Source organism: Rhinoderma darwinii, chromosome 7 (assembly GCF_050947455.1).
Source record: "Rhinoderma darwinii isolate aRhiDar2 chromosome 7, aRhiDar2.hap1, whole genome shotgun sequence".
Lineage (NCBI taxonomy): Eukaryota > Metazoa > Chordata > Amphibia > Anura > Rhinodermatidae > Rhinoderma > Rhinoderma darwinii.
This window is the reverse complement of record NC_134693.1, coordinates 56,809,313-56,822,218: the sequence shown is the minus strand read 5'-3', so window position 1 is coordinate 56,822,218 and position 12,906 is coordinate 56,809,313. Positions and strand designations below refer to the sequence as shown.

General features: G+C 44.1%; 1 protein-coding gene across 1 annotated transcript in view; it reads left to right on the top strand.

Annotated features, from left to right (window-relative positions):
• The window catches only part of LOC142657898 (uncharacterized), a 95,796-nt gene that overhangs the window by 26,421 nt on the left and 56,469 nt on the right, over window positions 1–12,906 (top strand). Inside the window, exon 5 of the mRNA XM_075833419.1 lies at window positions 2,086–2,157. Coding sequence (XP_075689534.1) covers window positions 2,086–2,157 — 72 coding nt within the window. The remainder of the gene's footprint in view (window positions 1–2,085; window positions 2,158–12,906) is intronic.

The following is a 12,906-nucleotide window of genomic DNA, read 5'->3' as shown; positions in this document are numbered from 1 at the left end:
GATTGTTTTGCTTTTTTATGTGTTACTAATGGGGGTTTTTTTGTGCTTGTGTTTTTTTTACAGGTTCGGTTGTCAAATTCGAGGACTACTTTGATAACGGCTTTTCTTTATTTTTATAAAATGGTTAACGAGGGTTGTGTGTTTGTTTTTTTATTTCAATAAAATATATTTTCTATGTCTTTGTAGTTTTTAAAACGTTATTACTACTGCCTTAGTAATGGCCGCTGGCTGATTGACAACACCTATAACTAAGGCAGGGCTTTGTGTTAGCCGATAAAGAGGCCTCCACTAACCCCCATTATTACCTCAATACCCACCACCACCAGGGGTACCGGGAAGGGCCGGGTGCGATCCAGTACTCGACCATCTGTAGTTACGGTCATGCACTGGGGCGGCCGCAGGCTGGTATTAGTAGGCTGGGAAAGACCAGAAACCGTGGCCCTTCCCATCCTGATAATGCTAGTCTGCTGCTGCTATGTTGTATCTGGCTGGTTATAAAAAATGAGGGGGAACCCACGTCATTTAAAAAAAAAATAATAATTAGAAAAAACAATGTGGGGTCCCCACCATTTTTCATAACCAACAGATACAACACAGCAGCGGCAGCAGGCTAGCATTACCAAGGTGGGAAGGGCCACGGTTTCTGGCCTTTTTCAGCCTAATAATTCCAGCCTGCGGCTGCTCCAGTGCCTGGCTATCACTAGAGATTGTCGGGTACTGAATCGCACCTGGCTCTTCCCGTTACCCCTCGTAGCAGTGGGTACCCAGATAATAATGTGGGTTAGTGATAGCCTTTTCACCGGCTAACATTAAGCCTGCCTTAGTAATGGACGCTGTCAATCATCCAGCGGCCATTACTAAGGCGGTAGTAATAAAGTTTAAAAAAATGCAAGGTCATAGAAAAAATATTTTATTGATATAAAAGACCCCTACACAATACTCGTTAACCATTTTTTTGAGAATAAAAAAAACCTCATCATCGAAGTAGTCCTCGAATCCGAAGTAGTCCAACAACCGAACCTGTAAAAAAACACAAACACATAAAAAAGCAGAGCAATTATTAAACTTACCTTTCCTGGGTCCAGCGCTGGAGCTAGAATATCAGCGAGCTGGGCCTTATATCTTAGTCTATCATGTGTGATACTGTCTGCTGAGCCACTGTATCTAATCCTTTCCATAGCTATAGGGGTCGTGGTGCTCGTAGTGTCTCATAAATAAATATATATATATATATATATATATATTTATATATATATATATATATATATACATATATAGATAAACATACGCACACACATACATATTCTTTTTTTTGGGAGGAGACATGTATTAGGGCTATTGCCCCTGACATTTTAAGACCTTAGTGACTCCCTTGGCTGCTAGTGCTGCATCATTGGATCACTTAGGAGACCCAGCGATGCAGCTGAAAGCTGCGGGCCTTCAGCTGCGAGAAGAAGTTGGGGGGGCGAAGATGGACTTTTACATCGGGGCCCTTGAGCATTTAGCTACGCCCCTGCCTCCAGTATATTTTTCCACCTCCACATTCAGAGAGCTTGTTCACCCCTTCCCGCCAAGGAGTTATTGGCAGTATGACCATTGTACCTGTTCTACCCTATATTTGTGCATGTCTTCATTACTCATGGGATAGAGAGACGAAGCTACCCTTAGTACACAATAATTTCATACTTCAGGTATGACAGGAAACAGTGTTCATGCTGACATATGAAAAGTACAGTAAATAGTGGAAGCAATGTAAGACATTTAACTGAATCTTTTCTTTATATTGTAACAGCAGGAATACATGACTTAAACGGGTTGTCTATTTTAAGCTGTTTATCAAGCAAATTGTCGTCAAAGACATTGCAATATTCAATCATTGCCAACATTCTTAATACGGGTTCCTGATATTGCTACATTAATGGGGTTTAGATTAAAAAATATATGGTAAAAATAAGCAGTCCAGTCTTTTACATCAGGGCATGGAAGTGAATTGTGAGATGAAAGTTGCACTTTTACCTGGTTTTTTTTCAGGTGCATAAAAATATGTCCTAAAGTTTAATATTTTCTGCTCATTTTATACGACAGTTAAGGATCATTGAGGACATGTTTACAAAACACTTTCAGAGGATTTTGGAAAATGCCCAAAGAACTGGTCAGGTACGTGAGAAGAGTTAACCATCTTTTGAACTTACCATTTCTTCAAAATGACTCCATCCAAGAATCACAGCCTTATTTTTTCCACTAGCATTATTCCATTTACTTAAAGGGTATGTAGCATATATTTAACCCCAAGCCGCACCACTTAGTAACTATACGTTGCCGTGGGAGGTTACCGGTGCATACTTTCTCCGACAGCTGACACTCCACTCTTGCCGGCCAGCAGTCCTTTGCCGCTGATTTCAGCAATTAACCCCTTATATGCGGCGCTCGCCGCATTTTAGGGGTTTCTAGCACATGGGCAGACCCTACTCCAAAATCGTGGGGGTTTGCCGAGGATTAGCATGTCAAACGGAGGCCAAACAATGGCCTCCGTGTCTGCCATGGACAGAAGTCACTGTGTCATTCCCGATGCACATTGTCGGCGAGGTGTCCCCGACAGCTGACACTCCAGTGTTGCCGATCAGCGACTCATTGCCGCTGATTTAGGCAATTAACCCCTTAAATGCGGCGATCGGTTGCGATCGCTGCATTTAGGGGGTTTGTAGCACATTGGCAACCATGCAATCGTGGGTGTTGCCATAGCAACCGGAGGCCAGACAACGGCCTCCGGGTCTGCCATGTATGGAGGCTTATGAGGACCAGTCTCTGGCTGGTCCTCATAGGCTTGCTGTCAGAGTGACTGTGACGTCACACTGACAGTTGGAATACATTGCGGAATACAGCGATCAGTGCTGCAGGCCAAAAAAGAAAGTGTAAAAAGTTTTAAAAAAAAAAGTACAAAAAAGTCAATAAAAATGTTTTATAAAAGTGTAAAACGAAAAGTTTTTTTTCCCTATAATAAGTATTTTATTATAGGAAAAAAATGAAAATGTAAAAAAAAAAAGTACACATATTTGGTATCACTGTGTTCGTAACGACCCAAACTATAAAACTATAATGTTATTTTTCTGGCACGTTGAACACCACAAAAAACATAAATGAAAAACGATGCCAGCATCGCTATTTCTTGGTCACCACCCCTCCCAAGATATAGAATAAAAAGTGAACCCCAAAATAGTACCAAAGAAAAACTAATACCCGTCCCACAAATACCAAGCCCTTACACAGCTTTTTTGACTAAAAAATAAAAAAGTTCTGGCTCTCAGAATATGGCAACACAAAAAATAAATAATTTTATAAAAATGTGATTTTAATGTACAAACGCTGCAAAACATAAAAAACTATATACATATGGTATTGCCGTAATCATACCGTCTTGTAGAAGTAAAATGTCATTTATTTTGCGCACGGTGAACGCCGTAAGAAAATAAAAATGTAAACCGCCAAATCCGCAGTTTTTTGGTCACCTTAGCTCTAAAAAAAATTTCATAAAAAGTAATCAAGAAGTTGTATGTACCATAAAATTGTACCAATAAAAGCTACGGCTCGTCCCGCCAAAAATAAGCCCTCACACCGCGCAATCGGCCAAAAAATAAAAAAGTTATGCCTCTCAGAATGTGATGATAGAAAAAAAATATTTTTTTAACAAAGTCTTTTCTTTGTAAAAGTAGTAAAATATAAAAAAACCTATATAAATTTGGAATCACCGTAATCGTTTAGAGAAGCAGAATAAAACTAAGTTGACATTTTTACCGCACGGTAAAAGACGTAAAAACAAAATCCCAAAAACAATGGAAGAATCACAGTTTTTTCCAATTTCAGCCCGCAAATAATTTTTTTTCAGTTTCCCAGTACATTATATAGTACTTTAAATGGTGTCAATAGAAACTACAACTCCTCTCGCAAAAAAGGCCCTCACACCGCTCTATTGACAAAAAAATTTAAAAGTTATGGCTCTTGGAAAGCGGGGAGTGAAAAACGAAAATGAAAAAGCAAAAAAGGATCAGTCCTGAAAGGGCTAATTAATTTCTAATAAAAAAAACTTTTATGACCACATATGGGGTATTACCGTACTCGGGAGAAATTGCTTTTCAAATGTTGGGGTGGTACTTTTTATTTTATCCCTTGTGAAAATTAAAAAAATGAAACATTTTAGTGGACAAAAATGTTTATATTCATTTTCACGGCCTAATTCCACTAAATTCTCCAAAAAATATTTGGGGTCAAAATGCCCCTAGAAAAATTCCTTGAGGGGTGTAGTTTCCAAAATTCATTATATGCCTCAAAACCCCTGAGGACGCTGCATCTGCATGTCGGGGGGGGGGGGGGCTATATTAATCCTTTTTTAGAGTAATGTTAACAGCTGACCTTTACTATTGACCATAGTTAGTATCTTTACTTAGTGACAGCTGTTCTATACTATTTACTACAGCGAGCACTTTTACTCAGTGCTTATGATTTGCATTGGGCTATTCTTATCTCTTGTATGGCATAGGAACTTTGATGCTATTACAGGTCGGCACACATTGTAGTTTTAAATTCTATGTTGTTTGTCCCTACTTGATTTAAATAAAGGTATTATTTACAATTTAACTATTCTACTAGGTAGCAAGTAGTTGGGAAAAAAACGGGTTTCTAATGCCTCTGGCAATTTTTCTATATATTCAAAGTTTTTTACCCGCCAACTACTGGGGTCTTTTTCTATTTTTTTGTTATAGTTTCCAAAATTGTGTCACTTCTGGGGGGGTTTCCACTGTTTTCGTCCCTCCAGGGCATTGCAAATGCGACACGACACCGAAAACCATTCCAGCAAAATCTACTCTCCAAAATCCAAAAGGGGCTCCTTCCCTTCTGAGCACTGCTGTTCGTCCAAACATCAGTTTATTACCACATATGGGGTATTGCCGTAATCGGGGGAAATTGCTTTACAAATGTTGGGGTGCTTTTTCTCCTTTATTCCTTGTAAAAATGAAAAAATCTATGTTTTAGCAGAAAAAAAGTAGATTTTCATCTTCACAGACTAATTCCACTAAATTCTGCAAAAAAAACTCTGGGGTTAAAATCCAGATGCCTTGAGGGGTGTAGTTTCCAAAAGGGGGTCACTTTTGGGGGGTTTCAACTGTTTAGGCACCACAAGACCTTTTCAAACCTGACATGGTGCCTAAAATATATTCCTAAAAAAAGGAGGCCCCAAAATCCACTAGGTGCTCCTTTGCTTCTGAGGCCGGTGCTTCAGTCCATTACCGCACTAGGGCCACATGTGGGATATATCTAAATACTGCAGAATCTGGTCAATACATATTGAGTTGCATTTCTCTGGTAAATACTTCTGTGTTAAATATTTTTTTTTATTACAAATGAATTTCAGCAAAACAAATGTAATTTGTAAATTTTACTTCTACTTTGCTTTAATTCCTGTGAAACGCCTAAAGGATTAAAACACTTTCTGAATGCTGTTTTATATACTTTGAGGGGTGCAGTTTTCAAAATGGGGTGATTTATGGGGACTTTCTAATATATAAGGCCCTCAAACCCACTTCAGAGCTGAACTGGTCCCTGAAAAAATAGCCTTTTGAAATTTTCTTGAAAATGTGAGAAATTGCTGCTAAAGTTCTAAGCCTCGTAACGTCCTAATAAAAGGACGTGAAAAAACAATGTAAACATAAAGTAGACATAAGGGAAATGTTAACTAGTATCTATTTTGTGTGGTATTACTATCTGTTTTACAAGTAGATACATTTAAATTTAAATATTGAATTTATCGACCACATTTTTTCGCTAACAAAGTACAATATGTCAGGAGAAAACAATCTCAGAATCGCTTGGATAGGTTAAAGCATTCCAAAGTTATTACCACATAAAACATGTCAGATTTGAAAAAATCATCTGTGTCCATGAGGCCAAAACAGGCTGTGTCCTAAAGGGGTTAAAGGGGGTTTCCGACCATCAATATTTATCACCTATCCACAGTACATACCCTTAATGCGTTAGATCAATCTGACATGGCCAAGAATCAGGGTTTAAAATATCACACGAGAATATTCTTCTAATATTCATACTGGCATATTAGTACTCATGGTCGACACAATCTCTCCCAGTAAGGCCGGGTTTGCACGCGCGTCGCACAGATCTATAATAGTCGCACAGACCTATAATAGTCTATGGGCCGTGCAGACAGGTGCGTGATTTTTACGCAGCATGAGTCCGCTACGAAAAACTCACGACCTGATCTATATTTGTGCGCTGTTCGCGCATCACGCACCCATTGAAGTCAATGGGTGCGTGAAAACCACGCATGTCACACGGAAGCACTTCCGTGGGACAAGCGTGAATCGCGCAACAGCACTGAAAAGGATGAATGAAAACAGAAAAGCACCACGTGCTTTTCTGTTTACAAACATCAAAACGGAGTGTCATAATGATGGCGGCTGCGCGAAAATCACGCAGCCATGCATCATACGGGGCTGACATACGGAGCTGTTAAGTGCCTTTTGCGCACGCAAAACGCTGCGTTTTTTGCGTGCGCAAAACGCACATGCTCGTGTAAACCCGGCCTAACTATTATTATAAATGAATATTGTTTGTAAAATGTAGGGCTTTTCGAAAAAGAAATGAAATGGAAACATTTTCTTTTCAGCACTTAAAGCTTCACATAACATATTTGAGCACACAAACTGCACAAGTCATTAAATTTTTAAGAGTTACGGAAACAGCTGAGCACTACATGCAGCTGTTTCTGTACCTCCAATGGATTTTGTATGAAACGATAACGCAATTGCTCCATACAAACTCCAGGGAGTCCGTTTTTTTCAAACGGACTCCCTGATTGGCCAGTTTAGTATCTAGTGTTGCTGGTAGGATCATTTGTACAAATGATCCCAAGGTCGATTAAGCGACTAAAAATTTTCTCATGTGTTTGTAATGATGGGGGTAGAGAAACAGACAAGTGAACCCTAATCTACCCGCCACTCAGTCCCTGCCTACTTGCAACGACCCGCCCTAGGCGACGGGGTACAACTGGGCGACGGTCCATACACTCAATAAGTGAACGACAGACAAGCAGACAAGGGAAAACAGAACCTAAGAGAAACGGGGCAGTTGCCCACGGCAACACCGCGAGCAACAAGAGTAGTAAACGAGCCGAGTCAAACCAGGAGAGTACGAGGTGCCAAACGCAGAGCAGGAGAGTAGTGAACAAGCCGAGTAAAACCAGGAGAGCACGAGGTACCAAACGCAGAGCAGGAGAGTAGTCAACAAGCCAGGGTCAATAAGAAGCAGGGACAAATAGTACAAGAAGTTGCAGCAGGGCCAGGAAACCAACAGAGAAGATTCACAAGCAAGGAGGAACAGGAAAGGCAGGTATAAATAGACAGAGGGCGGAAGCTAGCTCCGTCTGGCCAGGCTGCGATAGGCTCTCCCACTCCTAAGCCTGCCATCCTGAGTGGTGGAAGATGGAGTCAGTCTCACAGACCTAGAAGCAGGTGCAGACTGATTACCTATGGGCGTTGATAAAGAAGCTGTGCCTGGCAGATCCTTTACAGTACCCCCCCCCCTTTTAAGAGGGGCCACCGGACCCTTTCTAAGTGGACCTGGTTTATTGGGGAAACGAAGGTGGAACCTCCTGACCAATATCCCAGCGTGAACATCCCGGGCGGGTACCCACGTCCTTCTCCTCAGGCCCGTATCCTCTCCAATGGACCAGGTACTGGAGGGAGCCTTGGACCATCCTGCTGTCCACAATCTTGGCCACCTCGAATTCTACCCCCTCAGAGGTGAGAACAGGGACCGGAGGTTTCCTCGAGGGAGACAACTAAAAGTAGAGTGAAAAAACACGGCGCCACATGTGTGTATCAATTATGAATTTGATGGGCAAAAGATCGTAACTGCTCACCTGTAAAGTTAAAAGTAATCCGCGAGTTCAAAGCTGCTGCCGATCCCAATGCAAAACTCCAAAGAGATGCCAAAATTGATTGATAAAGAATAAAAAACGGGATACTGAGGCGCTGCTTGATAAAGAGTTAATACATTTAATTGAGGTAGTATAAATAGACAATTGCTACGCGTTTCAACGCCGGACTGGCGTCTTCCTCAGGCAAACTTGCCTGAGGAAGACGCCAGTCCGGCGTTGAAACGCGTAGCAATTGTCTATTTATACTACCTCAATTAAATGTATTAACTCTTTATCAAGCAGCGCCTCAGTATCCCGTATTTTATTCTTTATCAATCGAGGGAGACAAGGACGGGGAGCAGCGTTTAAGGAGGGAGGCATGAAACACGTCGTGTACTCGAAAAGATGGGGGCAACTCCAGTCGGAAGGAGACAGGATTGAGGACTTCAATGACCTTGTACGGCCCTATAAACCGGGGAGCAAACTTCATGGACGGGACTTTCAGGCGCAAATTTTTTGACGATAGCCACACCAGATACCCGACCATAAACAAGAGGTTAGCAGAACGTCTTCTATCTGCCTGAGTTTTTTGTATGCTCTGGGACGCCTCTAGGTTCTTCTGAACCTGGGCCCAGACTGTGCACAGTTCCCGATGAACGACTTCTACCTCAGGATTGTTGGAACTACCAGGTGAAACGGAGGAAAACCGCGGATTAAACCCAAAGTTACAGAAAAAAGGGGAGACCCCTGACGAGTTACTGACCCGGTTATTAAGGGAAAATTCGGCGAGGGGAATGAATGAGACCCAATCATATTGACAGTCAGAGATAAAACACCTTAAATATTGTTCTAGTGACTGATTAGTCCTCTCAGTTTGGCCATTAGTTTCAGGATGGAAGGCAGAGGAGAAGGACAGATCAATCTCCAACTTTTTACAGAAGGCTCTCCAAAACAATGAAACAAATTGTACCCCTCTGTCAGAAACAATATTGACAGGGACCCCCTGGAGACGCAGGATGTGTTTGACAAACAAGGTAGCTAACGTCTTAGCATTGGGTAGTTTCTTGAGGGGCACAAAGTGGCACATCTTACTGAAGCGGTCTACTACAACCCACACCACTGACTTGCCTTGAGATGGAGGCAAATCGGTGATAAAATCCATGGAGATATGGGTCCAAGGACTCTGGGAAATTGGCAAAGAACGTAGTAAGCCCGCTGGTCGGGACCTGGGAGTCTTGGACCTAGCACAAACTTCACAAGCGGCGACGTAGGCCTTAACGTCTTTAGGCAACCCAGGCCACCAATAGTTTCTGGTAATGAGGTGCTTGGTACCCAGGATGCCTGGATGACCAGATAGTACGGAGTCATGATTTTCCCTAAGTACCCTTAGCCGGAATTGCAGGGGAACAAACAGCTTGTTCTCAGGAAGGTTCCCGGGAGCTGAACCTTGATCAGCCGCAATCTCAGAGACTAAATCAGAATCAATAGAGGAAATGATTATACTTGGAGGCAAAATACAAGCAGGATCTTCCTCCGAAGGAGGGCTGGCCATGAAGCTACGCGACAGTGCATCAGCCTTAATATTTTTAGACCCAGCCCTATAGGTAACCAAAAAGTTGAATCTGGTAAAAAATAACGCCCATCGAGCTTGTCTCGGATTTAGCCTCCGAGCAGATTCTAGGAAAACCAGATTCTTGTGGTCGGTAAGGACCGTTACCTGGTGCCTAGCCCCCTCCAGGAATTGGCGCCACTCTTCAAATGCCCATTTAATGGCTAAGAGTTCGCGGTTGCCAATATCATAGTTACTCTCAGTGGGCGAAAACTTCCTGGAGAAGTAGGCACAGGGACGGAGATGGGTGAGGGACCTGGTACCCTGGGACAAGACAGCCCCCACTCCCACCTCGGACGCGTCAACCTCCACGATAAACGGCTCCATTTGGTTGGGCTGAACCAGCACCGGGGCCGAGATAAAGCACTTCTTAAGGACCTCAAAAGCCTAGACAGCCTCAGGAGGCCAGTGGAGGAGATCAGCACCTTTGCGAGTGAGATCCGTAAGAGGCTTAGCGATGACCGAGAAGTTAACAATAAATCTCCTGTAATAATTAGCGAACCCCAGGAAGCACTGTAACGCCTTCAGGGAGGCAGGTTGGACCCATTCCGCCACAGCCTGGACCTTGGCGGGGTCCATGCGGAATTCATGAGGAGTGAGGATTTGACCCAAAAATGGTATCTCCTGCACCCCAAACACACATTTTTCGGTCTTCGCAAACAGTTTGTTTTCCCAAAGGACCTGGAGCACCTTCCTGACATGCTCAATGTGGGAGGACCAGTCCTTGGAAAACACTAGTATGTCATCAAGGTACACTACAAGAAATACCCCCAGGTAGTCTCTTAAAATCTCATTTATGAAATTCTGGAAGACCGCGGGAGCATTACACAACCCAAAGGGCATGACGAGGTATTCAAAATGACCTTCGGGCGTGTTAAACGCAGTCCTCCACTCATCCCCCTCTTTGATGCGGATAAGGTTATAAGCCCCCCCTGGATCAAACTTAGAGAACCATTGGGCCCCCTGAACCTGATTAAAGAGATCAGGAATCAAAGGAAGGGGATACTGGTTCCTCACAGTGACCTTATTCAAGTTTCGGTAGTCAATGCATGGCCTAAGACCACCATCAATCTTCCCAACGAAGAAGAAGCCAGCACCTACCGGAGAAGTAGAGGGGCGAATGTAACCCTTGGCCAGGCATTCCATGATATACTCTCTCATGGCTTCACGTTCGGGACAAGAGAGATTAAATATCCTACCCTTAGGGAGCTTAGCTCCTGGTACCAAATCGATAGCGCAATCGTATTCTCTATGAGGGGGTAACACTTCGGAGGCCTCCTTAGAGAAAACATCAGCGAAGTCCTGAACAAACTCAGGTAGCGTGTTCACCTCCTCAGGGGGAGAAATAGAATTAACAGAAAAACAAGACGTCAAGCATTCATTACCCTATTTGGTAAGATCCCCAGTATTCCAGTCAAACGTGGGATTATGCAACTGCAACCAGGGAAGGCCTAAAACCAAATCGGACGATAATCCCTGCATTAACAGTACAGAGCACTGCTCCAAATGCATGGAGCCAACAAGGAGTTCAAAAACATGGGTATACTGTGTAAAATAACCATTAGCAAGAGGAGTGGAGCGCCTAAGTGACCTCCCCGTTGATCACTTAGGCGCGGAAGTTCCTCCGGCTGCTTATTCTTACGCCCAGGACAGTTGTTCACTTGATGCTTGTCATCCCCACAGTAGAAGCAGAGACCATTCTTCCTGCGGAACTCTCTACATTGTTGGGGGGACACGGAGGCCCCGAGTTGCATAGGTACCTCCGAGTCTTCCGTGGAAGAACGAAGCAACGGAACCTCGGGAGGCATCATGGGGGAGTCAGAGGAGAAAACACCAAGACGTTCAAGTCGTCGTTCCCTGAGACGTCGGTCAAGTTGTACCGCTAAAGCCATAACCTGGTCTAGGGAGTCATAAGAGGGATAGCTAACTAGCAGGTCTTTCAGGGCGTTCGACAGGCCCAACCTAAACTGGCACCTTAAGGCAGGGTCATTTCACCGAGAAGCTACGCACCACTTCCTAAAGTCAGAACAATACTCCTCAACAGGTCTCTTACCCTGACGTAAGGTCACCAGCTGACTCTCGGCAAAGGCAGTCTTGTCAGTCTCGTCATAAATGAGTCCGAGAGCAGAAAAGAAAAGATCAACGGAGGAAAGTTCAGGGGCGTCAGGAGCCAAGGAGAAGGCCCATTCTTGGGGCCCCTCCAGGAGCCGGGACATAATTATACCCACACGCTGGCTCTCAGAACCTGAGGAGTGGGGCTTTAAGCGAAAATAGAGCCTACAACTCTCCCGAAAGGAGAGAAAAGTCTTCCGGTCCCCTGAGAACCGGTCAGGCAACTTGAGGTGGGGTTCAAGAGGTGAGGTGAGGGGCACTACCATGGTAGCATCAGGCTGGTTGACCCTCTGAGCCAGGGTCTGGACCTGTAGGGAGAGACCCTGCATTTGCTGAGCCAGGGTCTCAAGGGGGTCCATAGTAGTGTCAGGGACCAGGGTAGACTAGGTATATAGGCTTGTGAATATGTAACCATGGGGGTAGAGAAACAGACAAGTGAGCCTTAATCTACCCGCCACTCAGTCCCTGCCTACTTGCAACGACCCGCCCTAGGCGACGGGGTACAACTGGGCGACGGTCCCTACACTCAATAAGTGAATGACAGACAAACAGGCAAGGGAAAACAGAACCTAAGGGAAACGGGGCAGTTGCCCACAGCAACACCGTGAGCAACAAGAGTAGTAAACGAGCCGAGTCAAACCAGGAGAGTACGAGGTGCCAAACGCAGAGCAGGAGAGTAGTGAACAAGCCGAGTAAAACCAGGAGAGCACGAGGTACCAAACGCAGAGCAGGAGAGTAGTCAACATGCCAGGGTCAATACGAAGCAGGGACAAATAGTACAAGAAGCTGCAGCAGGGCCAGGAAACCAACAGAAAAGATTCACAAGCAAGGAGGAACAGGAAAGGCAGGTATAAATAGACAGAGGGCGGAAGCTAGCTCCGTCTGGCCAGGCTGCGATAGGCTCTCCCACTCCTAAGCCTGCCATCCTGAGTGGTGGAAGATGGAGTCAGTCTCACAGACCTAGAAGCAGGTGCAGACTGATTACCTATGGGCCCCTTGAAAAAGCAATCTACGCGAAACGCGCATTGGGGTTTTTCTCCATACTTGGGAGCTGTCACAACTGAGGAGCCACATGGGTTAGTACTTGTTGTTTTTTTTCACTAAACTACTACTTTTTGTCATGCTGTTACCGGGTTACCTGCATATTTAGACAATGTCTTAAATAGGCTATCTCTACTATTGGTCCTTTTTTGAATTAATGACTAAACTGGTACTGAGTGGATTAAGGCGGGATTCACACGACCGGGTTGTTCCCGAG